Consider the following 27,647-nt stretch of genomic DNA (forward strand, 5'->3'; position numbering starts at 1 on the left):
CTAACAGAACCATGACTACATAGTTAGCGGAAATCCATAAGATGCAGATTAAGCAAAACCCATGGGACCTGGGCAAAACTTTCTGGGTGATACCTCTGTGTAGCCCAGCCAAACAGAAAAATGAAGCTGGCTAATATAGAGAAAAGAGGGTTCCTTTCAAGGTTTATCTCTGGGTTTCTTCTGAATTATATCCCATCCTCACAAATTTTCATTTGTTGTGTATTTTCCTAACTCTTTTCTTGCCAATACTAAAATGTCTCATCAATCACAACAGAAACCTGAGAAATCCCAGTGTCCCTAACCTGTAATAAAAGTTAAGCACTCCTTCCTCTTAGGGAGATCTTAGCTTTCTACCTTCCCCTCCTCCTTCTATGTGTAGTCTCAAGAATATAAACAGAAATCATGAAAGCATGCGAAAGTGGAGTCCATCCAATTTATGATACCAGTGTCACCTGCTATTTCTCCACCTCACTCAGCCCCTTTATCTGTGTACTATCATCAGTGTTAAGTATGTAGTGGGCAATATACTGTGTATTATCCCTATATCCTGAGATGTTCTCCTTACAAAGACCAAGAAAGTGCCACTCAATACACAGACCATGTAGACATGCAGGAGTGTTCACATTTGGACATACAACAAAAATTTGATGCTCATTTTCAGAAGCTCTGCTGGAGTCTTTGTGGTATGAATGAAGGAAAATGAGGCTGAAATAAGTAACAACAGAGGGAAATGGAGAAAAATGCCAAAAAAAAAAATTATTTTGAAATGCGGGTCAAATCCTAGTACAACAAATATTGATCATTCATTCATTCATTGAACAAATATTTACTAAGTGCCTACTATGTGCAAAGTACACTGCTAGATATTATTGAGAATACAAAGATAAATATCATTGTGGCAAAAATTTCAGCAGAATATAAAGCATGTCTAACTATTGAATTTGAGTAGTTTTAATCATTAAAAAAGAGTTTTACAATAAATAAAGAGTTGAGACATTCTCTTGGATCTTGCGAAGTGTATTCGGTCTGTATCAGGATTTTGTCTGTATCCAAATTAGTTCCTATTCTTAGTATTGACTTATCTGTGTATGTTTTTCTGATATTCTGAGTTCACATTTACCTGGAAAGTCAGAGATGACTATAAAAATCAGATTTTCTTTTTGATGTAATCCAATGCCTCTATTGCACTATATAAAAAGCACATTTTATGCACATTCAACTCCCTGCCACAGGCCGAAGTACAAATCTTTGAAAGGCCACATTTTTATCCTTCATTGTTCAAACTCCTGCCACTGTATCTGTTAAGTCTCATTCCTATCATTTTCTACCACCACTGTTCTTACTGTACCTTTTCTGCCCTTCGTCCATTACTTTTTTCTGCCTCTCTGCCAAGCTGTCCAGGGATCCATGGAAGGTGACCCAGTCCATAGCTCCAATCTTCCCTGCCCCCTCTCAAGGCTTAATTGTTTTCTTCTGAGTGGATCCCTTGCCACACTCATATTTGATAGAGGCTCAGAGAGTCTATAAACCCGTGAGTGGAGTCAAGTCAGTATTCAAACCCCAGAAGAAATGTCAGTCATCAAACTTGGGGAGAAAATGGAACAACAGTTGTCACTGCTACCACTAGTTGGTAGCATACCTCCCACTGTCAAATAATTTGCATTTTGAAAGTTCCTTCATGAGGTGCTTTTAAAAAAACCTTACTTTTAAACTTTCTAAAGCATCAATCTCTTTAAAAACTAATAAGCACAGTGAAAGTACATGCAAATGTACACTTACCAGTTTGTGAAAAATAATTTGCTAGAGCCCTCAGCTGGCTAAAATAATATTTAGAGATTATTTTCATAGGGAATATTTACAGTCAAATTTTGCAAATAGTCACACTTTCATGACGAGTTAAGAATATTCATTATTTCTTTTCTTTTCCTACCTCTTTTTCTCCTACAACAAACCTCATTTGGTTAAATATAAACTATTCGGGTAAGTACACTTGCCCTTTGGCTGTCATATGCAACTAGAATAAAAAGGAGGGCCTTCCTTATGCCAGATATCGGTCCAGAGAACAGTGACACAGTGGAAAACAAGATATAGTCCCTGCCTCATGGAGTAGAAAGTCTAGGGTGATTTTTTTTATAGGATTATGTGATTTTAGACCAAAACAAAATTGACAACTATTTCTCTATAAAGGGAAAGGGGACGTATACAACAGGAAGTACACACTGTGTTGTCACCACAACTCTGAGAAGTGGTGCTGATTACGGTCATTTTACAGATGAGGAAACTGAAGGTTGGAGAAGATGAGTGACTTGGGATTTGAACCCAGATCTCCCTCCAAAATCTATTTTCCTCACAGCACCACACTGCCCTCTAAAAACAGCACTCCTAGAACACATTATCAGATCCAAGGAAAGAGAAGCAGCATTTCTTCCTAGTCCTACAGTCTTGGCACTGAGATAAAATTCCCTAAGCTCTAAGTCCTTCCCCTTCACACTCACTATTCTCTGTTATTTTTTAAGAAAAGGGATTTGTGATGAGGCTAAATGCTTAACAAAAAACACACTTTTTTTTTTTTTTTTTTTTTTTTTAGTAAGCAAAGATCACCATAAAGTTCATTTCTAACTTACAGAAAATTTAAATGAAAAATTTAAGGGAGTTATATGCTTGAGTGAGCCCATTCTACCAGTGCCTCAATCACAGATGAGCTTGAGTCAGTTTAATCACAGAGGAGATGGCCCTTGGTTCTCAGAAGGCAGGCTAGCCACTCCCCTGATCTGCTACTTTCCTTTTGGAGTTTGTTTGGATGTCTATGTGAACATGAGTGTGTTCACCCTTAGAAAGATTAACATTTCTTAGAGGACACAGAAATCAGCTGTGATATCTGATCCTGTCTAAATCAACATAGCTGCCTTCTCACAGGGACATGCTGAAGACCATTGAAAAAGTGAACTATTTTCACTATATTTATTTTTTAAAAAATAGGTCAGCCTCTGTTATTAAATCTTTTAAACTATTAAATAGTATTCACCTCTTTCTTAGCATTCTACGGTTAAAGGACTCAGTGAATGTTTTCATCTGGACAATTCTAACTGAAACAATAAATAACCCTCAGACAGCACTCACTATGTGCCAGGACCTGTTTTAAGTATTTTATATACCATAGATGATGTAAGTGTCATAACAGCCCTTGTGAGGTGGGTACCACTGTCACCAGCATTTTACAGATGAGAAGACAGAGGCCCAAGAGGTAAGGAGACCTGTCCAACCCCCTATGGCTACAAGGTGGTGAACTCAGTACCTGAATCCAGAAAGCCTCACTGGCACCACATGAAATCATGAAAGGCCAGCTGATTTAACAGCTTGTCTATGTCCCTGGCAGAAATTAGAAATAAAAAAAACATTTAAATGAGGATTAATTGTGGGGGGCAGTGGAGGGTATACTAAAAGAGGAAAAGAAAAAAACTGAACAATGCTCATCCTGAACGAGTATGGATAATATTCCTCTTGGGGTTACGTGAAGACTACAAGAGAAAACATATTTTAAAGCCTGATGTAAAACAAGGGTTTGATAAATAGTTTCAAAAACAATTCCTCATCAGTAAGTTCCAATCTGATCTTTTATCTCATTCACTTAAAATTTTTTGATTATTAACTAAGTCTGCAGCACTGTGCTAGGTGCTACAGCGGAGATGGATAAGAAAAGTGCCCACACAGTCACAATCAGAGGGGTAGCAGCACCTTCTCTGGGCATGGCTTCTGTCTCACATCACCCATTAGGCAGTGTGGAGGGGGCAGCATCTGAACCTGCAGGTTAGCCAGAATTCCCCCACCCCCATTTCACCAGTGGATCTGGAGGGGATCATATTTCTATATTAATCACCACAAGTTTAACAATAATCTAGTTTAACTTTTCAAAACAGGTCACATTCTTTGGACCCTGTCTGTACATTAGCAATGGGGCCACCAAACAATAAAAGCTAAAGGACATCACAATCCTCTTACCCACAGTAAAGGTTTATTTAGGATCCAATGACTAGTAAAATTAGAACTCCATTTAGAAGCAAAATTTTGCATTGAGATTTTACATGTGTATTAACAATGTATATATTTAATCTTCCATTTTTGCACATAATTCTTATGCATATAGTTTCTATGTAAAATGTCTAATTTAGATTTTTGTACAATAGCACTCAAATTCAACTTACAGAGGATCAAGATAAAATACTAGAGAGTTAAAAGTGGTGCTTTGGACTCTACCATCTCACTCATTTACCGACATTCCTACCTACAAAATCCAACACAATGTAAGTAATTGACAGAAGAGAAGAGATGATGTGTACTTTCAGAACAAAGATTGAGGAGAAAATGAAATGGCTTCAGGCAGTGTTAACTCTGATGCCACCAAAAAAACCTCAAATACTGAAATGCCTTATGAAATATTTAGCTTCTTTTCTAAAGGTTGAATGGGATGGCTTTAGAATATAAAAATATTCCTAATAAAACAGTCCGAGAATAACGGTAAAACTGTCAGTAGGGAAGAGAGATCAAAAAAGGCATGGAATGGTATTATCTAAAATTTACCGGTGGGAAGTTCTATTCTGAACTCAGTATCATGTAGAAGGGATAAATTGAGCTGAATCCACTATTTCTTCAAACACTATTGACAGTGGTTGCAACTAGGAAAAGAAGAACCCAGAAAGATTCCTGACCCTCCTGATGGAAAAGGGTTTCCTCCAACAAATCTAGAGGTTTTGAGTTCAGTTGCTCCCTATGGGTTTATAAAAAGAAATTATCAATAATTGTAAGGGCAAAAAAAGATTAGAATGCATGCCTTCAATGTCTAATAAAAATAGGAGTGAATAAAAAATGGGAATAAACTGGAACAAATAATAGTTTGATATTAATTGAGCACTATGTGCCAGATTCTTATTTAATCCTTATAACAATTCTATGATACAAGATTCCCACACTCTCCATTTTATAGGGAGGAACATGAAGCCCAGATAAGCTTAAATACAGCTGTGAGTTAGTCAGAAGTGAAGCTGGGGATCCTCCCAAATAGTCTGCCTGCCCCAAAACCTCCCTGACTTCCTCTAGGTGAGGCCTTGCCTTAAGCACCCCTCATACTCCAGAGGCACTGGTTGAGCAGAGCAGATTATCTTTGTTTGATTCTAAGTCCCAAATGAGGACTTGAGATGCTCACACCTTAGAATTGAGGATTATGATAGTTTAATGGTTTAATTGTAGGCTTTCATATCCAGTACTATAAATGACGATACCTAACATTTGGGTGCCATCTGCCAGCTATTCTTCTAATAACTTATGAGATTATTGAATAGTCACAAATTTCTCCATTGTGCAGATGAAGAGGCTAGGGCATAGAGGAGTTAAGTAATTTATTCAAGGTCATAAAGCCATTAAATGCTTATTAAATAGTTTTGTTCCAGAGTCCAAGCTCTGGACTACTATGCCATATTTTCTCTCTAACCAGACTTCCTCCCACAAGGTATACAGAGAGAAAACAAAAGACAGTAACATTCTCTGTTGCCCATTCTTATTTCCCAAGCCTCTGTGAGAATTCCAGCCCTCACCACATAACTCAACCATTCTTGTCACAGCCCTGTTTTAGATCATTCTTCCCATACTATGCACTCACTTTTCAGCATTTTCCCTTCTTTCTTTACTATTGTTCCTCTTTTTCCTTTTTCTTCTCTCCCTCCTTCTCCTAGCCCTCCCCTCCCTTGTTCTCTCACTCCTCTTTTCTCTTTTCCCCTCCTCTCTCTCTCTCTCTCTCTCTCTCTCTTTCTCTCCATGTTCATTCCTTCTCTCCAGCTCAAAGTATCCCTAACCTTTTGGGGGCTAAACAACCACTTTCAATAAACAACATTTCTGGACACGTCCAAAAAGTTTGAAATAAAAGGGTTGGCTCCTTGACACTGAAGTGCAGAGCTGAAAATATTATAATCCTATGTTTAGATCAGCTCTACTTTCCTGATTAGTAAGACGTCCTTGCAAATCAAATATCTCGAAGAAGAATGCACATGACTAGAAAGATGGGAGAGTTTGTGGAATATTAAAGTTGTTCAAAAGATTACAAGTAATTGTTGAGCTGTTTATCTAAATATTCTAAAATTTTCCAGGGAACACATGGTTCTTTAGTAATAACAGAGTTATTACCTTTAGAAAAAAATTGGAATTCCACGTGGAGAGTTTATCACACTGAATGGGCAAGAAAATGCTATAGCCAACTTTCTCCCAGAGAACTTCAGGGCAGCAAGTCAGTAAAGGGTAACAACTCAGCCATTACATCATCATTAAAGCCAAGAAGACAGAAAATAATATTATCTAAATACATCTGCTTGGAAAGGATTAAAGGAGAATGGAGAATAGAAGCACAGACCCAGTCTTCAAATGGTCCTTAGAATCCATCTAGTTCAAAGCCTCCTCCACTTTATAGATGAGGAAACTGAGACTCAGCAAGGTTAAGTACTTGACTGATAACACACACCAGTAAGTAACTGAGCCAGGAGAACCTAGCTGTGTGTTCTCAAGTATAGAGCTCTAATTATTCATTTTAGAGTTTTCATAGACATCTTTTGCACAAGATTTCTGAGGTCAAAAAAAAAAAAAAGATAGAACTAGAGTTTTTAAGAATAATGTAAACTTTCAGAATACTATTGGTTGAGCTGATTGTGTATACTATTTAGATTGGATAGCATTAGGCCAGATGAAGTAAGGATTAAATTGTCTTTTTTGTTCAAACTCTGTGTATGTGTGTATATGTGCATACGTATTAGGTCCTTTATTCAAAAATTATTTATTGAGTTTACTATGTATCATAAATTGTACTGGGGCCTGGAACTCACATACAAATGACCCAGATTCTTCTTTTAAAGAGTCCAGAGCATAGTAGATATAAATGTGATATATATAATAATGTAGATCAGTGATTCTGAAACTTTTATTCTCAGGACTCCTTTATACTATTAAGAATTACTGAGAGCCCAAAAGAGCTTTTTGTTTCTTTCGGTTATCCCCATCAATGTTTATTTTAGAAAAAAATGCATTAATTAATTTTAAATAACAATAATAATCTATTGCATAGTAACATAAATAATACATTGTTATAAAAATAACTATGTTTTCAAAAATAGTGAAAAGAGTGGCATTCTTTTAGCCATATGCAAATCCTGTGAATGTCTAGCTTAATAGAAGATAGTTGGATTTCTATTTCTACTTCTGCATTTAATCTATCACAATATCACATGTTTTGTAGCCTCTGGACAACTCTACTACACACTGAATGAGAGTAAAAATGACAAATAACATTTCATATTAATATTAAAATAGCTTTGACCTTGTGGGCCTTCTCAAAGGGTCCTGGGAACCTCTAGAGATGACTGGACCACACTCTGAGAACCTCTGTTGCAGATCATCCCAAGAGCCATTGGAAAAGCATCTAACTCAGACTTCGGGCATAAATGGGGGCCTCCTGGAGGAAATCACGACTAAGCTGAGCCCTGACAGATAAGTATAAGTGATTCAGAGAAAAGAATAGAGGAGACTTGGAGGAGCAGAGAAGAACATTCCTGACAAACAAAGCCCAAGAGAGAACAGCTTATTCTGAGAACTCTAAGTAGCTGAGCCTGGCAAACACTCTGGAGACAAACAGGGAAACATTGAAAAAGGAGGTTGGAGAGCCTGGCCAGAAGCCAGGCCACATACAGCATGCTCTGGAGTTTGGACTTTATCCTGACAGCAATGGAGTGGTCATTAAAGTTTTGAAGCAGGGCAGTAATATCATCTGATTGGCATCTTAGAAGACATACTTAGATGAAGCAGTATAGAGAACGGATTGCTGGTTGTAAGACTAAAAGTAGAGAAAGCCACTTAAAAGGCTGCTACAGTGCCCTGTGAAGAAGTTGATGAGGCTAGACTAAGGCGGTATCAGTGGACATGAAGATAACATGCCAGGTTATAGAAAGTGCTAGAAGGTAGAATGGATAGGACCATGATATGATGGATGAGAAAGATGTTAGAATCTGGAATGACTGCCAACTTTCTATTTTGGTTGGAGGTGCCATTCCCTGAAAGAAAAAATATGAAATTCAGAAGGAGAAAGAGTTTGCAGGAAGATCACAAACATGGTATTAAACATCATGAATTTGGCTTCTGAATTCATTCAGTTGAAGTGTACAATAAGGCCGCTGCTTATAGGAACATATAACTCTGGAGCAAGACACCATGGACGTGGATGAGATAACTAGGAACAGTGTGTGAAGGCAGATACACTTGTGTCTTCCACACAATGAGGCCTGAGCATGCCATGCACTCAACTTTCTCCATCCCAGTCCCCCATTCTGTAGTCTGTCTCAGTGGTTCTTGACATTGACTGTGCCTCAAAACCAACTGTGAAACTCTTTAAACATACACTGAAGCCAGAGAAGAGAAATCTCCTCATAGTCTCTCAGTGCCACAAAGACAAAAAGCCAACTGCTGTGGCACACTGGGAACATTTTAGTGTTGATCTTGTAAAAAAAAAAAAAAAAAATTACTTGGTGCCACTTTGTGACAAGCTTGCAAGATCTGGAGACAGAATGTTCTAATAGGAAGTACTATGGACTGAGAAATAAAGGTTCTACTTGTAAAATGAGGGCACTGAGCTGAACAATTTCTCGCGCGCTTCTGTTAACATCAGTGGCTCTGGCATATAGAACCTCCTTCAAAGCCTGAGATGTGCAGATAATTTATTCTTTCTTCTAGTGAGACAGGGAACTGATCTTTGGTGTCTTCCACATACCCTGCACTCACCATATCTATCTTTCAGGATCCAGCTCAAATGCTCCTCTCGGGACAAAGAATCTCAATCTATGGCTGCCTTTCTAACATACTTTCTTAATTTTTCTATCTTTAACAGTGAGGGTTTGAGGGAAAATTCAAAACCTATTAGAGGCCCTTTCTTTTTCTTCCCATAACACACTGTAATCACCTTAATCCTACTTAGAGTGCTGTGGGAATTATTATTCATAAGCACACAATTATATACTATAAATACAGAACCATATCAGCTGGTTGTGCATCTGTGGATTTAACCAACCACAGATAAAAAATACTCAGAAAAGGCTGGGCATGGTGGCTGTAATCCCAGCACTTTGGGAGGCCAAGGTGGGAGGATTGCTTGAGGCCAGGGGTTCGAGACCACCCTGAGTAACATAAGACGACCCCATTTTTACAAAAAAAAAATTAGCCAGGCATGATGGCATACACCTGTAGTTACAGTTACTTGGGAGGCTAAAGCAGGAGGCTCACTTGAGCCCAGGAGTTCGAGGCATCAGTGAGCTATGATCACATCACCGTACTACAGCCTGAGTAACAGAGTGAAACTCTGTCTCAAAATTTTTTTTTTAAAAAAATACTCGGAAAAAAAATAGATGGTTGTGTCTGTATTGAACATGTACAGACTTTTTTCCTTGTCATTATTCCCTATACAATACAGTATAACAATTATTTACATAGTATCTATATTGTATTAGATATTATAAGTAATTTTGAGATGATTTAAAGTATATGGGAGGATGTGCATAGGTTGTATCCAAATATTACATCATTTTATATAAGGGACTTGAGCATCATTGATTTTGGTATACGCAGTGAGCCTTAGAACCAATCTCCCATGAATACCAAAGGACAATTGTATGTAAAAATACAAATTATAAATAAATAAGTACATATTATTTATAAGGTTGTTGTGTGACAATATTATAAACTAGAATGTTGTTTGTATTTGTCTGCATACACATTCATAGCATAAATTCCCCTACATAAACTTCCTAGGATGTCAAAGAAGTACATTAACTAAAATTATTGGGCCAATTAGAGGAAAATTATCTCTAACACAATATAAGAATCATCTGTCAAGGCAGGATGCCTAGTGTCTCATAGAGAAGAGAGTGCCAGAACCTGGGGTGGCCGTCACAGGTTCCAAGAGGGGTGAGGGGTGGCCTTAGCTGTTATGGGGGGAGTTGTGTAGGAGGCTGAAGTTTCATAAGGACTAAGGCGGCTGAAGTTGAGAAGAGAAAATAGAGCAGTGGCATTTGATCCCAAAAGGTCATCTCTATACAGGTGCTGCTAAGACCTGACCCCTTCCCTCTCATAGTAATAACAACAACAACAACAACCACAACCACAAGAGCTAACATTTTTTGAGTGCTTATACATGCCACGTTCTATTCTGAGCTTTTTACATATTTTAAGACATTTAATTGTGATGACTCTATGTGGTAGATATACTTTTTAATGCTCTGTTGCAGCGGAAGAAACTCGAGCACAGAGAGGTCAAGTCACTTGCTCAAAATAGCACAAGTGACAAGTATAACAGAGGTGATAAGCTGGGGTTTGTTTTACGCAATATGGCCCCAGAGCCCACATTCTTAGACACCAAACTTCACCACCATCCAGCACCAAGAAACCCTTTCACCCATTAATAGTCATTGCCCCAGAAATCTCTCAGTATCAAATGTACTTCTTCCTTTGCCATAGAATTCCATCTACTAATTTTCTGAATATTCATCTTTTCAGTACCTTGAGGAAGGCCATTCTTGGAGTTCTTCCTGGAACTCCCTGTATAAAAGTGTCTAGAGAGAGAAGTGGGGACAATATGATTTTTCCTGTGACCTGCATGTTATTAAGAAGACCCCAGTCAATAGTCTCTCGAAAACAATGTCATACACCAAACAATATAAAACTTGAGACATAGTAAGGAGAGGATAAGGAAAATGGCTTTAATGAAATTGTATTTTAAAAGACTATAAATAGTATTTTCTATGCTATAGAAAATAAAGAAATTAAAAGCAAAAGTATTTTTGTTAATTCAACTTGTCAGCTTCATTTTTCGGCTCAGGTAGGAATAAAAAGGAGAATATAAGATTGACAATTGTGATGGTCACTTTTCTCTCTCTCTATCATACACACACACTTGCTTTCTTAAGCAAGTTGTGAATAGTCTCCAGACAAATCCCAAAACATTAGAATATCACCTATAAGTGACACCTTTCCAGTTTGATTTTCTTAAAACATTAAAAAAGAAAATACTAACAACTTCCTTTATTCCTAGATAAAGCATGAAGGCAAATGGTAAAGCCACTGGCATCCTATTGTAGAAAGCAACACACTGAGCCTCATGAACCTGAAGAATGGAAAGCACAGGAGCCTGAGCTTAGGGCGGCACCTTTCCTGGATAAAGTTGCTTATTCACCATACAAAATCCAAGCCAATCATCTTTAGACAGTAAGTTTCACAGCCTCTGACATGGTCTGACATCAGGAATGACCTAGACACAGAACCCACACTCTTGAAATTATTTCCCCCCATATTGTCTGAACAGAGCACAAAGCCTCAGTCCTGACAGGTAGTTTTAAGACATCACAATGGCAAGTCTGACAAGACAAATGTTTCCAATCTGCTTCATTTAGCTGACCTTATTTGCCATAAATTCAGTCTAGTCCATACCTAATTCTTACTGGGTTGCTCACTTGTTTACTGTCACAATTGGCCCCAGTCTCTTGGCATCTTCTAAACTCTAGCCAGATCCCAAATTCCTCTAGGATGTCTGGTTCTTATCACATTACAGTGCTAGGAATGCAGCACAAATACTTTCATACCTCCAGGCTCGTGAATATCACAGCCTCATATTCACTTACCATTAAGATCTTCTAAGGGGAATTCGAACTCACCCAGAGTTCCATGGAACATAAAGCCAGCCATGTTGAAGTGATATATTCCAAGGAATATTTTACAGAGAAATAGCTGCTTTGGCTTCTTCTCTTGGTTATTCCTCAAGTTTAGTCTCTCATAAAATTTTAGAAGTACTTATAGGTCATCCAATTCAATTCCATTATTAATGTTTATTTTTCAAAACTGAGGTTTGTGAGGGTCAGTTTCCAAGGTCACAGTGCTACTCAGAGGCAGAATTAATGTTCTTACTTTAGTTCTTTCTAATACAGTTGATGCTAATTTTCTGGATTCATAGGAAAAGCACAATAGTGATGAGACTAATTTTTTTTTTCTTCTTGAGACAGGGTTTCACTCTATCACCCAGGCTGGAGTGCAGTGGTACAATCATAGCTCGCTGCAGTCTCGAACTCCTGGCCTCAAGGGATCCTCCTGCCTCAGCCTTCCAAAGTGCTGGGATTACAGGCATGAGCAACTGTGCCCAGCCAAGTCTAACATTTACATAGCCTTTAGAGTTTACAACAAGCCTTTGCTCTTCATAATTTCACACAATAATCTGTGCAATGGCATGATAAACATAATTAATCTCATTTTAAAAACTAGAAGACTAATACAGTAAATTTTAAGTGACTTAGTCAAGGTTTTGTAATTAAAAGTGGGGATGCAAATTGAGCCCAAAGTTCCTGCCTTTAAGTCCTATACCCTTGAGTGAATTTCTCTGTTTTTCTTCATTGATAAAATGGGAATATAACAGTGCCTGCATCAAAGAGGAATTATTTTCTTGATAATTAAATGGGGTGATGTGTTAACCCCTTAGCACCCTTAATAAACCCCTTAGCACCTGGCCTGATGCGTTGCAAGGGGGCAATAAATATCAAGGTTTTGTTTTGATTTTTAAATTGTTATCTTTCCAAAATACCCTAACAGAAATACAAAATTATTCCTTTAGGAATTTTTTAAAATAATTCACTGATGTCCTAAAATTATTTTAGTTGAATTAAAAAATGCAACATTAAGTTTACTCCTCTTTTGATTTTCATCATCATAGAAATATTTGCTATCAAATGCATTTAGGTACTGACATCATCTCAATACAAAAATATGTTGTCAAATCATGGCCTTTCCACACCAAGAAAAATACAAAGAACTATTTCCATCTTGATGTTTAAAACTGCATACAAACAGCCAGATCATCTTTACTATATATAATATTTGAGAGGCCAAAAACCAGATGCAGTGACTGGATAAAGCCTCACGGTGGTGCTAAATCATCATTGATGAAGACTCATGAGTCAGTGGAGGCTCTGCAGAAACCAAACAGGCAGGACGAAAACATTCCTAGCATGCTAACTGTGAAGGAATTTGCTTTGGATCCCTGTGGTTCTTCCACACCAAACCTGAGCAGTGACCTTGACATGCTGTTTCAACAAATCCATTAGCAATGTTAATTCGCAGTTTGTTTCCTGGCATTGCCACAATAAAATATACAATAAAAGATTTTTATTATCCTTAAAAAGAATTTTGTAGTAAGTGACATAAAGGACATAGAAACCAAGAAGGGGAAAGTAGGGGAGGGTGGGCCTGGGATAAAACCTTACCAATTGGGTACAATGAACTCTATTCTGCTGATGGTCACACCAAAAGCCCTGACTTAAGAATTATACAAAATAGCCATGTAACAAAAAGCCTTTTATCCCCTTAATTAATACTTTGAAATAAACAAATAAAGAAAGAATTTTGTAGCCTTATCTTTAAAAATGTTGTTGATGTAGAATTCCCAAATTGGATTTGGGCCACAGTGTTTGAATATAACATTTACCTTTCCCCCACTCATCATCTACTGTGTATCTTAATTTCATGCGTCCTTTGGAATCATTTGTTAAATTCCTTACATCTCCTGGCCCCCAAATTTCAGCTTGAAATCTCAACTCTTTAGACTCCCTTCCTTTTCCACTCTCTTATTTTAAAATAGCCACAAAATTTTATCAATGTTTTCTTTATAACATCTCCCACCTCTGTCTCTTTCTTTCTTCAGTCTGCTTCCAAAACCATAGTTAAGACCTGTGAACTAAAATAAACTTTTAAGGCTCACCTCCCCACCAGCTGACTGAATGGACCCCCTCGTGGCCAAAGGAATATCCTAAAACTCAATTGTCTGCCAGGCGGAGGGAGTCAGGCATGCCTCATCATGCCCCTCTCCCTTCTTGGGGACATCCTTTGTAACTCATTAACAAGCCGAAGGGTATGCAAGACAAACCTGCAGGCAATCAATTTACACAACAAAACTATGTTCGGTGGCTTATCTCTGATAAAGAGCAACTTATGTTAAAAACATTCCAAGCCTTTAGACAAAGCTTCACATCTTTAACCAATTACAAGCCAAAAAATCTTTAAACCCACCTGTTACCTGCAAGCCGCCCCCCCCCCGCCCCCCGCTTTGAGATGGCCCACCTTTTCGGGCCAAGCCAATGTATGATTCCCACGTATTGATTTATGCCTTTACCTATAACCCCTGTCTCCCTGAAATGTATAAAACCATACTGTAACTCAGCCACAGCTAGTCCACTTGCTCAAGGCCTCTTGGCCGTGGGTCGGGGTCATGATCCTCAAATCTGGCTCAGAATAAATCTCTTTAAAATTATTTTACAGAGTTGGGCTTTTTTCCATTGACAAACCCTTTTACCACATGACCAAGTCATCGCAATAACTCTTAAAATTAGCCAAGCTCCCACCTTGACTGCATATTGCAATTGCTTAAAGAGCTTTAGAAAATACCCAATCCCAGAGATTCTGATTTAATTGGTGTGGGTGAGAGGCTGAGGTTGGGGATTTTCTAAAAGCTCCCCAGTGATTATAATGTGTAGCCACAGTTGAGAATTACTGCATTAGAGGTGTGTATCCAGCACACCACGGCCACATTAACAACCTTCTTAAACTACTAAATCTCTGGACCTAAAATCTTAAGTAGTTTCCCATCTTCACAAAGATTGCAAATTAGTGACTTGAAGGCCAAACTATCCTATAGCTGTGTTTTATTTGGCCAGTTTAAAAATTGTTCCGACCCAATATTTAAAAATAGGAAGATGTCACATAAAACTCAAATTCCCTATTTCTTTTTTAAAAAATTACAAGATCTTGCCACACAGGGTCCACAATCCCATGCAACTATCACCTGGAGCTGAGTAATGACTGCCCTTTAGACATGTCATTATCCTCCAGTTGATTCAGTCCCATCACTCCCCATTTACACCTGGCTGTATGATTCATTTATATTATCTGCCTGAGCTCTTAGAGTCATCTTGGTTTCTAACCCTGGTCTAGAGGATGAAGTTCAAACTCAAAGATACATTCACTCACATACTCATTTATTCATGCATTCATTTGACAGTATTTATTTTGTATTGAAGCTATTCAAACACTTAGAATTCAAAGTTCTTCATATTTTGGCCCTATTCTAACTTTATATTCCCCTTCCTTTTAACAAACTTTATTCTAACCAGCAGTGAAAGAGACATCCCTCTTCCAATATTCATAGCCTAGAGGCTTGTTTCCAAAACTCCTTTGCGATTAAGTAATGCCATGTGACAAAGTATGGGCCAATGGAATATGAGCTAAAGTGACATGTGAAACTTCCAAGTCATATCCATAAAAAAATGCTAGCTACTCTCCATTTTCCAGTCCTTGTGAGCTGAAATGCAGACATGGTATCGGTGGTGGGCCAAAGAAGAGCAACAGGGAAAAGGAATCTGGCTCTCTATGTGACCTCTATCTTCCCTCCGGGACTGTCTGCCTCTTGTTAACTGAAAGAGACTTCTATCTTATTGTACTTTCGGGTCTCTTTGTTTATAGTAGCTTAGCCTATACTCCAAAACAAGAATCTCTCTTTACTATTTCTCAAACATACCTTGAAAATTCTTACTCTCAATGTTGGCTTATGGTAAAGTTTTTGTCACTAACATTATGCCTCCTCATCTCTGCTATATAAATTCTACCCTTCTTTCCAAGGCCTAGATCAAATATTACCTCTTCTGTGATGCTTGGTCTAGGTATACTTGTTATTATCTTTCTTCCTTTGCTTTCCCATTGCATAACTTTCCACTTGGCACTTATCAAATATGTCATAAGCACAGATCTTTGAATTAATGTTGCCACATCCCCCTCAAATTCTAAGTCCAGAATGTAAAACAAAATTTTAGATTGTGCATAGTAAAAATAAAAGAGTATTCAGAGTTCCTACAGTATTCCACTATTATACCTCTTGTTGAATAGTTATCTGCATTGTCAACTCATGTTCAATCTATGATCCTTTAGGACACTTGAATCTTCTGAATTTGATAACAAAGCTGAGCCTGCCTGACCAATTCTTAAAGAATCTGGTTTTTTCCTTGATATTTAACTAAATTTTAGTTCTCTTTATTCTTGTATATAAACAATTCCTTAACTTTCTGAATACATATTTCTGAGACTAAGAAATGCACTGAAAAGATCTAGGGTCAAGCTGGAACAGTGCTGGGGAGACAATTTCATAGTGCCATCATATTTGGAATCTGAGAATCTCTAAACAATACTAAAGGAAGAAAGCAGAAGATACTCTCAGGGAAAGAAATTAAAAAGGAAAATGGGTGGCAGAGAATGAAAACTAGTTCCAGAAGAAGAAAAGTAATGAAAAGGGAGTGAGAGAGAATATGTAAGGAAGAGAGATAATACAGAGACAAGAGGGTATCTAGCAATGGTTAAGGAAAAAGTTAGCCTAAGCGAAAGGCACATGCAAAATTGAATGCCAGTGAAGAAAAGTGACATCCATGCTCATAAGAGATTATTATCAACACCTAAGAAAAGACTACCACTCCATCAACATTAGGAAAATTGGTACGTGCTTCGTACAAAAGAAACATCAAAGGCAAATAAGAATTGGGTTGATAGTAGAAGCCTGATTGTAAGTTACTCTAGGGGTGAATAATAAAAAGATACAGCTGTGTTTCCAACGGAACTTATCTGAATCTCAAATCAAGTAAATAATGGCTGGACAGGACTTTTAAAAAAGATTTACTCCCAAGTATGTTTTTTTTTACAAATGAATCCCAGAAGATCACTTGGCTCTGCTTTAAAGCTGTGTCCCATCCTACTAGAAAGCCTGAGATGAGATCCTTAAAATATGAGAGGTAACCACACTGAGAGAAAATAAAAGAGAACTCAAAGACCTAAACGTAAGACCCAAAACTATAAAATTCCTAGAAGAAAACATAGTGGTAAAACTTCAGGATATTGGACTTGGAAGTGATTTCTTGAATATGGCACCAAAGCATAGGCAACAAAAGCAGAAATACATAAATGGGACTACATCAAACTTTAAAACTTTGTGCATCAAGGGACACAATCAATACAGTAACTAGGCGACCTACAGAATGGAAGAAAATATTTGCAAATTATTTATATAAGATGTTAATATTCAGAATATATAAAGAACTCTTACAACACAACAGTAAAAATATCAAATAACTCTATTAATAAATGGGCAAAGGTCTTGAATAGACATTCCCCCAAAGACGACATATAAGCAGCCAACAAGCATATGAAAAGATGTGCAACATCATTAATAATCAGAGAAATGGAAGTCAAAAACACAATGAGATATCACCTCACACCCATTAGGGTGGCTACTATCAAAAAAACCCAGAGTAACTAGTATTGACGAGGAGATAGAGAAATTGGAACCCTGTGTACTGTTGGTGGGATTGTAAAATGGTGCAATGACTTTGGAAAACTGTAGGGTGGTTCCTCAAAAAATTAAAAATAGAACTATCATATAATCCAGCAATGCCATTTCTGGGTATATACCCAAAATAATTAAAAGCAGGGTCTCAAAGAGATATCTGCACTCTCATGTTCATAGCAGCAGTATCACAATAGCCAAGATGTGGAAGCAACCCAAATGTCCACTGGCAGCTGAATGGATAAACAAAATGTGGTATATACATGTAACGTAATATTATTCAGCCTTAAAAAGGAAAGAAAATCTGTCATATGCTACAACATGGATGAACCTTGAAGACATTATGCTAAGTGAAATAAGCCAGTCACAAAAAGACAAATACTGCATGATTCTACTTGTATCAGGTACTTAGAATAGTCAAAATCATAGAGATGGAAAGCAGAATGATTATCAGGGACTGGGAAGTGGAGGGGACAAGGGGAGTTGTTTAATGGGTATAGGGCTTCAGATTTGCAACATGAAAAAGTTATGGAGATCTGTTTTTACAAAAATGTGACTATTCTTACCACTACTGAACTGTACACTTACAAATGGTTAAGATGGTAAATTTTGTTATGCGTGTTTTACCACAATAAAGAAAAAAACCTCAGTCTTAATGACTGCTGTATCAGTGTGGTATTATTGATATGTCAACAATCAAAACGAAGGTTGAAAGATAAGATGGGTCCTGCCTGGACCCATTTTACCTCTTGAAAAAGAAACATAAAAATCGGTACCAAGTTAATCCCAGGGGAAAATCTCTCTACCTTCACGTTAAACAGGTATTAACTACCACTTCCCAGCTCCATCTCTAGGCAGGAGCAAAGGTGGCCATCTTTATGCTCCTACCACAAAACTGGGAGCAAACTTGACTGGAATTTTACACAGCCTAGTTACAAAGAGCAAACACTCAGCTAAATATTTGCTGCACTGAATCCAAAATAACTTATGTGAAAGGACATCCTTAGCTGGCACCAAAGAAGTTTATAAAATTGGGTTATAGATGTCTCTAGGACAAAATGCAACAATGCTGAGTCATTGAACTATAGCTGAGATGCCACAATCTGACAGTTGAAGACATTTATATCTCTGTAGAGAAACGGGCTCAGCTAAGTCATGCATCTGTCAGCTAGGTACCACTGAGTCCGACCTAACAAAGTCACATTTTCCAAGACAAGTTTTCAGAATTTAGTGTGAGAAGGAAGCCCATTATGTGAGAAGTGGACCTTGTACTATATCCCAAAAGACAGATCTCCTAAAATGCTTTACTGGGGTGGCACTAACCTGCACTGCATTCTGCCACCACCCTCTAGGAATCATACAGCAGTTAACCTGGCATCAATAATTACCCATCTTGGACAAGTGGCTATTTACCAAGCAGTTCATTTTTATTCAGGTATGAGGAAGAAGCCACATTGTTCATTTATTAATCTAGGAGTGGTTTGTGGACCTTGTAAATAGATTTTATCTGCACATGTGACTATTGCCTAAATTCCCTGGCATTTGAATACATCTCAAGGAGAAAACCAAGTCAGCTCTGTCATCCCAGCTGGAATCCCAGCTTTCACACTTAGCAGCAGTATGACCCTCAGCAAGTCATTTGCATTAAGCCTTAGATTCCTAGTCTATAAAATTGGACCAATAACAGCTCTTGCATAGGGTTTTTATAGAAATTAAATGAAACAATCTACTTCAGAACCTGACACATAGTAGATGCTGATCAGAAATTATTTCCCTTTCTTCATCCTTATTCAAGTGCAGGGGTCAGCCACTTCTGCCTTCCAATAAGCTTTAATTTTTTTTAAAGAAACTTTTCCTTGACTTTACTTTCAACTATCGTCCTTTGTCTCACTGCTTTCACAATCCAATTCCTGGAGCTATTAGGAATGATTCTTTCTCACTTCTTAATCATCTATAATCCAGTTTCTACCTCTATGCCTTCATTAAGTCAATTTTTCTCTGAGGTTCTCATTGACTCTTTCAAACAAATCTAAAGCTTGTTGGTTGCTGGGTTTTCTCCTCCTTAGTCCTTATTCTTCTTGATCTGCCTTTCACAAAGAACAAAGTTAATGCCCATCTTATTAAATGTCTCTTTCTTTCTCCAATTATTTAACACCCAAGAATCCTTTCTATCCCTTCTGGTCCTCAAGACTAGGCCTCTTCCTTGTTCCTGCCTCATAACTGGGCTACAGCTTGAATCTCAGTCTTCTTTTCTCTATCTGTCCTCATTATTTTAGGGAATTTGTTTATTCTCAAGTCTTTATCTAGTGGGAAGAGTACAGTAGATGGGGGCTTGAAGCATGGGTCTGTGCCTTATTAGCTGTGCTGCTTAGGAAAACTGGTTTCATCTCTCTGAACTTGGATTTACCTGCTCTAAAATGGGGATTCATTCATTCAACAGCCTTTATTAAGCACTTATTATGTACCAAGCACTGTTCTAGGTACATGAGATTTATTAGCAAACTAAACAGATAAATATTTTTGCCTTCACAGATCTCCCACTCTAGCAGAGGGAGACAGACTAAAAATAATAAACATACTATATAAGAAAAGTACATAAAGTTACAGAATATAAATGTTATAGAAAAAAAAGAAAACGAGGTCAGGTTACACTTTTTTAAAAGATGGCAGGACAGGCCTCTCTGAGTAGGTAATATTTGAACAAAGACCTGGAAGAAGTGAAGGAATTAGAAATAAGGGCATCTGATAAGAGGATGTAGGCAGAGGAAACTGACAAAGGTTCTCAAGGCAGGAGCATGCCCAGTGTGCTCTAGGAACACCAAAGAGGTCAGTGGGAATGGAGTGAAGTAAGCACAGGAAAAGAGGTCAGAGAGGGAAATCAGGGGACTAGTGCATGCAGGACCTCTGAATGCAGTGGCAACCCTCTATTGCAGGTTGCAGAGTTTTGAGCAGAGGGATGACATAATCTGATTTACGTTTTAAAAATATCACTCTGGATGCTGTGTTGGGAACAGACTGTGGTGGGAGCAGAAGAGAAGCAGACAGATTAGTTAGGAGGCCACTGCAGTAATCCAGGCAAGAGGTGATGGTGGCTAGGACCCCAGAATGGAAGCCCTACAGGGGGAGAGAAGTAGTTAATTTAGGATTTTAAAAACCTACCTTACAGGATTGTTATGAAAATCCTGTGAGAGAATTACTGCAGGTAAAATGCCAAATAGATGCCTGGAATAAGGACGATGTTAAGTAATATTCTCTCTTACTATATTTGGCAAGTGGAATAGGTTCTTTATGGAGGAGACTAAAGCTAGGGTGTGATATCCAAGGTCAACTGACCTGGGAGTTGGCAGCTGCCCTCATGTGAATTAGTGAAGGGAAGCTGGGCTGAGAAAGGCCCAGCCTTTCTTCACCTTCTTTTAGCCTTCACCTCATATCCCAACTCCAGTATAGTATTTCCAACTGCCTATAAAACACTTTTTAAAAGTTCCATCATATACTCAATATCAATGCATAGTTTTTAAAAAATTACCTGTCCCATCTCTCCCTCAAACCAGCTACTCATCTTCTATTTCCTTCTATCAAAGACATATCAGTCCCCAGATGCTGAAAACTAGGCTTCATTTTTATAGACTTACAGAATCAAAGCATGCTACCACTGGAAGTTGATACCATAGCCATCATCTGGTTAAAACATATCTTTTTACAAAAGATGAAATAAGGCCCAGAATGGAACATGACTAGCTATGGGCCACACCAGGCTTTAATGACTGAGCAAGACCTGCAACCAGTTTTCTGGTTCATTTTCTCAACAATCTCCTCCCTTCTCCTTGCCTGGTTCACATGACAGCAGTCTCTCAGATTGGCTGCCACAGGCCACCATCTCCACCCAGATCACCACCATGGCTGCCAGGACCATCTTTCCTGTTATTGCCAAGTAAACCTTCCAGAAAGGCTATTGATGGGACCTATGCTGCTTTAAATATGCTGGTTCTAGTAACGAACTATAGAAATGATCCCTGAAAGTATACTACCTAAAGTGATCTACAGAATTAACGCAATCCCTATCAAAATACCATCATCATTCTTTACAGATCTAGAAAAAATAATTCTACGCTTTGTATGGAACCAGAGAAGACCTCGTATAGCCAAAGCAATCTTAAGCAAAAAGAACACATTGGGAGGTATCAGTCTACCAGATTTCAAGCTGTACTACAAGGCTACAGTAACTAAAACAGCATGGTACTGGCACAAAAATAGAGACATAGACCTTTGTTTGGAATAGGACTGAGAAATCAGAGATGAAACCATCCGCATATTGTCACCTAATCTTTGACAAAGCAGACAAAAATATACACTGGGGAAAAGAATCCCTTTTCAATAAATGGTGCTGGGAAAACTGGATAGCTACATGCAGAAGATTGAAACTGGATCCCCACCTCTCACCTCTCACACAAATCAATTCACAATGGATAAGACTTAAACATAAGGCATGAAACCTTAAGAATCCTAGAAGAAGATGTAGGGAAGACCCTTTCAGACATTGGCCTAGGCAAAGAATTTTTGAAGAAGACCCCCAAAGCTATCACAGCAGCAACAAAAATAAATAAATGGGATCTGATCAAATTAAAAAGCTTTTGCACAGCCAAGGAAACTATCATTCGAGCGAATAGACAGCCTACAGAATAGGAGAAAATATTTGCTTTCTACACAACTGATAAAGGGCTGATATCAAGAATCTATCTAGAACTTAAAAAAAACAAGAAAAAATCAAACAACCCCATCAATAAATGGGCAAAGGACGTGAACAGAAACTTTTCAAAAGAAGACAGAATAATGGCCAGCAAACATATTAAAAAAATGCTCAACATCTCTAATCAAATGCAAATGCAAATCAAAACCACAATGAGATATCACCTAACCCCAGTAAGATCAACCTTTATCAAAAAATCCCAAAACAACAAATGCTGGCGAGGATGTGGAGAGACAGGAACACTCTTAAACTGCTGGTGGGACTGCAAATTAGTGCAACCTCTGTGGAAAAGAATTTGGAGATACCTCAAAGAGCTAAAAATAGAAATACCAGTTGATCCAGCAATAGCACTATTAGGCATCTACCTAAAAGAATAAAAGACATTCTATAATAAAGACATCTGCAACCAAATGTTTATGGCAGAACAATTCACTATTGCAGGGATGTGGAAACAACCCAAGTGACCGTCAATTCATGAGTAGATGAATAAAATTTGGTATATGTATAAAATGGAACATTACTCAATCATAAGAAATGATAGGGATCTAGCACCTCTTATATTTTCCTGGATAGAACTTGAGCCCATCCTCAGAAGTGAGGTATCACAAGATCAGAGGAATAGCCTCCACATGTACTCGCCATCAAATTGGCACTAACTGATCAATACTATGGTGCTCACACGGTAGTAATACTCTTCAGGGATTGGTGGGTTGGGGGTGGGTAAACTCACAACTAATGGACACAGTGAGCATGGTAGGGGGGAAAAGGCACGCCTCAAATCATGGTTTGGGTGTGGCAAAGTTGTAACGTGTAACCAAAATGTTTGTACCCCTATAATATCCTGAAAGAGGAGAGGAAAGGAAAAAGGAAAGGAAAAAGGAAAAAGGAAAAAGGAAAGGAGAGGAAAGGAAAAAGGAGAAAGGAAAGGAAAGGAAAGGAATAAAGGAAGGGAGAAAGAAAGAAAGGTGATAAAATTTAAATAAATAAATAAATATGCTGGCTCTGGGTTCAAATCTCAGCTTCACATGCACTAGCTCTGAGGACCTGAGCAAATTTCCTAATCACATTCTGCCTTAGCTTCTTCATCTAAAAAATTCCTACTTCCTAGAACTTAAGTAAACAAGGTATATAAAATATTTAGCACACAGCAAACACAAAATTAGAGTGCAAGGAGCATTAGCTATTATGGTTGTATTATTCTCATTCCCTTTCAGAGAAGTTGCTGTGGATGCCTGGTAAACAAATTCTAAATGCCTTAGTGTGGTCTTCAGAGCTTTGCAGCAACCAGGTCTATTACAGATGTGAAAACTTTCACTGATCTCTGATCACAGACTTTTCCATTGGGTTAACTCTCTTTGTATCCCCATATCCATGCTCATTCTCATTCCCACTATGTTCTAGTTTATACTCCTCCTAACTGAAATGCCCACCTTGCTTCTACCTAAATCCTACACATTCTTCACAGCCCAACCCAAAGTTTAATACTTCATAAGAACTCCCCAGGCAAATTCTAGCTCCACTGATATTATTTCTTCTCTACAATACTATAGTATTTATATGCAGTACATATTGATGGCTTCCTTACAGAGAGGCATGAGAATATTTAGTTCAATGTATGGGCTCTAGAGCAGACTCCTTGGTCTCTCTCAGCCTCAGTCTCCTCATAAATAAAAAGGGATTGATATTAGGGTTGTTGTGAGGACTGGATACAGAAATACTTGAAATACATTAATAATTGTTATCTTATTATTATTATATATTTCTGTTAACTTTTCCCTTTTTTTATAAATGTGCATTTTCTTCTTCCAGATTATTCTATTCATATGCACTATAATTTCATCCAGTGTCAAGCATAATGCTGCTCTCAGAGTAGTGTTCAACAATGAATGGATGTAAAAATAAACTGGGAGGACTAGCTCCAAGGTAGCCACAGGGGTTACACCAATATTCTCTATCCAATATAGATGGCTCCTGAACATTTTGTTCTCCCATACTCATAGTTTCCCAGTGAGGAAGATACCATAACCCCTTTCAGGGAAGCAACATGATGTTATAGAAGAAAACTAGACTAAGAAATCAGAAGACATGGGTTTGTGTCTCAGTTTTCTAAGCAAAAGGGTCTGTCTTTTTATTTATCTATGTATTTATTGTAGCTTGGGAAAAACCACTTAAGCTTACTGAACCTCTGTTTCTATCTCTGTAAAAGGAGAGTAATCTGGTGTGACCTTCCTTCTTCACTGAATGGCTATGAAGATCAAGTAAAAAAAATGCATATGGAAGAGCTCTGAATATTGTAAAGTGCTATGCAAATTATGCAAGGCATGGTCATTTATATGTCATCGAACAAGAAACATTATAACTATCCCATTAACAGGATATATTTCCAATGGTCTTATGAGGACAGGGCCATTACCACAATAATCATAATGAATCTTTTTGGCCCTGATGCTTCTTAAAGAATTAAATGACAACTTATATTATGGAGTTCAGTCCTGAGAATTTTTGTAAGTTTTTGTCCTCAAAGATTTAATCACATCTAATAATTTGTTCAAAAAGTACAGATTTACCCAAAATGTCAATTCCTCATCCCAAAGCCCATGAGTGGTACATGCTATAGGTAGTATGGTTATTAGCCAGAGTTCTCAAAGAGGAGGAAGAGGAAAGAAAAACAAAGATTCCTGATAAATTAGAAATTTCTACTCTATTTCTATAAGAAGGTAACACTGGAGATGTGGACAGTATTCTGAAATCAGAACAAACAAATCAAAAAGCACTGAGGGTAATGGGAATATTCCTTTCATGTATTCCTGAGGAACTTGTGAGTATATAGCTATTGTTCCATTTTATTTTGTATTATACCCAAGGGGTTCCAACATTCATCAGTTGCCACGTTAGGTTCAAGCAGTATCAACACAGAATTCTATACCAAACAGGAACACATCAATCTAATGCATTGACAAGGGCAGTTCCTAGTGATGCATACTCTGTCATATGCAGTGATCATTGTGCTTTTTCTTTCCTTTTTTTGGGGAGTCAGGTTTATAAAAAATAGCAACACATTTTATAATAGATTGGGGAGGGGTTGACCTTCTGCCAGTATTACTTCCAAAAAACAGGTGAGAAATCATTCAGGTTAAGAAGACCATCTTACCTCTATTTTTTCCCATATGGCTTCGTAGTTGTCCTGGTGCTGAATATCTTGCATCAATTTCTGAATTAAAGCTGATTTAGTAGTGGAATGGCTATCGTTTTTCTCAGAGGATGAAGCTCTCTCTGATTTCTCATCAATGTATTTTTTCATGCCAGAGAGAGGCATACATGATTCCTCATCCGAAAGAATGTCACTCAGGGGCCCAGATTCAATGCTCTCCCCCAGCGAAGAGGCTATGTCACTGGATGAGCTTGGAGACACCCTGCCTAATCTTGTATGTTTCTTCTTGACATGGTATGTTGGATAGATCTCAGAATCTGAATTCATTTCAGACAGCTCCCAGTCATCAATATTCTGAATGGTTTCTCCTCTGGGTTTCTGAGGCAGAAGCTTTGTTAGGTTTTCTAACTTCAAAGCTAATACTTCTGTCTGCTTAAGGTGAGAGGGCAGAGCTAGGTATTCATCAGAGCCATACCAAGCCTCCACAACCTGACCATTCCTGGTGACATGACTTGGGGAGGAGGAGTAACATTTTTTGCTTTTGTGTTTTGAAAGAAGGGGCACTGGAGACGTGATCTTGTCTGAGCCAGTAGAGGATTCACTGCTCTGAGTAAAAGGTGGTGAACTGGATGTTTCTGACTGCACTAGCAATTTGGTTTTCTGACTTCTCTGATTACATGGCTCAAGTGAGGATGTAGAAGCAGAATTTGTTTCTGGACCCTCTATGGCCTTAGAAGTACAAAAAGGCATTCCATTTGGCACTACTGAGCTCCTTGTGCCTTCAGCTTGCTTGCCTGAACCAGTTCCCCGTTTAGGTGTTCGGCATGGAGGCACCTCTTCTGAGGTTTTCTGTGACTTTTTAAGTTGAGGTTTCTCTTTATGGCAGTCGTTAAGCCTTCCCAGGCTGGAAGAGATTTCTTTAACATGAATTCTGACTGTATTTTCAAGGTTCCCATCCCCCACCTTGTGCAAACACTCATAAGACTGGCTGGCAGCAGAAGGGCTGTTGGGGTAGGAAGACTGTAACACCAGGCAAAGCTTGGATCTGTCAGGAGGATCCACCAGTGAAGGAGTGCTTCTGCTCATCTCAGGCTTCAGATCAACCATCTGCTTCCTTCCATCACTGCCTTTCACATCATTCTTAAAAGTTTCCTCTTTAAGAAAAAGCCCTCTCTTTGGCAATGTGGGCTGTGTGGGAGAGTCCTCATTATAATTAAAGCAATCTCTGATGGATCGCTTGGGGGTTGCATTTTCACAAGGAAGAGGCTGTTGGTTCTTTGCACCAAGATGGGAAGAGGAACTGGATTCTTGCTTCACAGTCTCAGAAGAGGGCTGAACAGCATTTGTCAGAGCTTCCCCTGAAGATGACATCTCCGGTGTTATGCCTGGTTGCTCTTCAACTGCAGAAGTACTGTTTTCCTCACATCTACCTTTGTCATCTGCTGAAAGAGATACTTGGGATGCCTCTTCACTAACTGCTTCACTGCAGTTGGAAGAGACGGGGTCAGCAGCCACTGTAAGTAACCCAACACTTCTGATAAGCTCCGGAAACTCCTTTTCCATCTCACTGTAGCTCCAGGAGTCAAAGGGTTTGGTTTTGACCTGGCTAGAGGTCATGTCACCCAGGCCACTGAGCAAATCCTCACTTGGACTGTAGTCAGACAGTTCGAATGCAGTAATGCCACAATCCAAAGACAAATAATTTTGAGAACATTTGATAGTTAACTGTCCTGAGTCATCCACTTCCGTTAGAGAATCAAGTCGGCCCTGAAACAGACAATGACAACAGTGTCAGTAAATGCAACATCAATTATACTCAAATGCTGTTAAAATGAAATTTCAGTACAGGAAGCTATAAAAATCAGAAATGTATCAGTCTCAATTGATTCTGGTTTGACAAACAGAAAGGCATATTTTCACATTGCTTGATATAGTATCTTGTTCAAACACTTAAAGATTTTTCTTTAATCTAGAGCATAGAGCCTCAATAGAAATGGCTATTAAGGCAAAAATATCCATTCTTGCCTTAACTCTCTATTCAAAAATAGTATATTGTTCATTTAATAAGCATGTCGTAAGTGAAGCCTTAAGTAATAAAATTCTTGGGAACAAAATAATGTAAAAGTAAAATCTCCATGAATGTCTGTTTTGATTTTTGCTATCACTCCAGCACAGTGGCTAGCTCATAATGGATGCTCAAGAAGTATTTTTAAAGTGAAATGATTAATTATACTGAGCCAGTCATGTTAAATATATATTCACATACCATAGGAAGGTGAATTACTGAATATGCAAATACATAACAGTTC

General features: G+C 38.2%; 1 protein-coding gene across 2 annotated transcripts in view; it reads right to left on the reverse strand.

Moving 5' to 3' along the window:
• AKAP6 (A-kinase anchoring protein 6) overlaps nucleotides 1-27,647 on the reverse strand; it is a 451,824-nt gene that overhangs the window by 240,635 nt on the left and 183,542 nt on the right. For both annotated transcript variants that reach the window (XM_045569009.1, XM_045569000.1), the window contains exon 4: nucleotides 25,339-27,105. In XM_045569009.1, coding sequence (XP_045424965.1) covers nucleotides 25,339-27,105 — 1,767 coding nt within the window. The remainder of the gene's footprint in view (nucleotides 1-25,338; nucleotides 27,106-27,647) is intronic.

The sequence above is a fragment of the Lemur catta genome, chromosome 1 (assembly GCF_020740605.2).
Source record: "Lemur catta isolate mLemCat1 chromosome 1, mLemCat1.pri, whole genome shotgun sequence".
Classification (NCBI taxonomy): Eukaryota; Metazoa; Chordata; class Mammalia; order Primates; family Lemuridae; genus Lemur; species Lemur catta.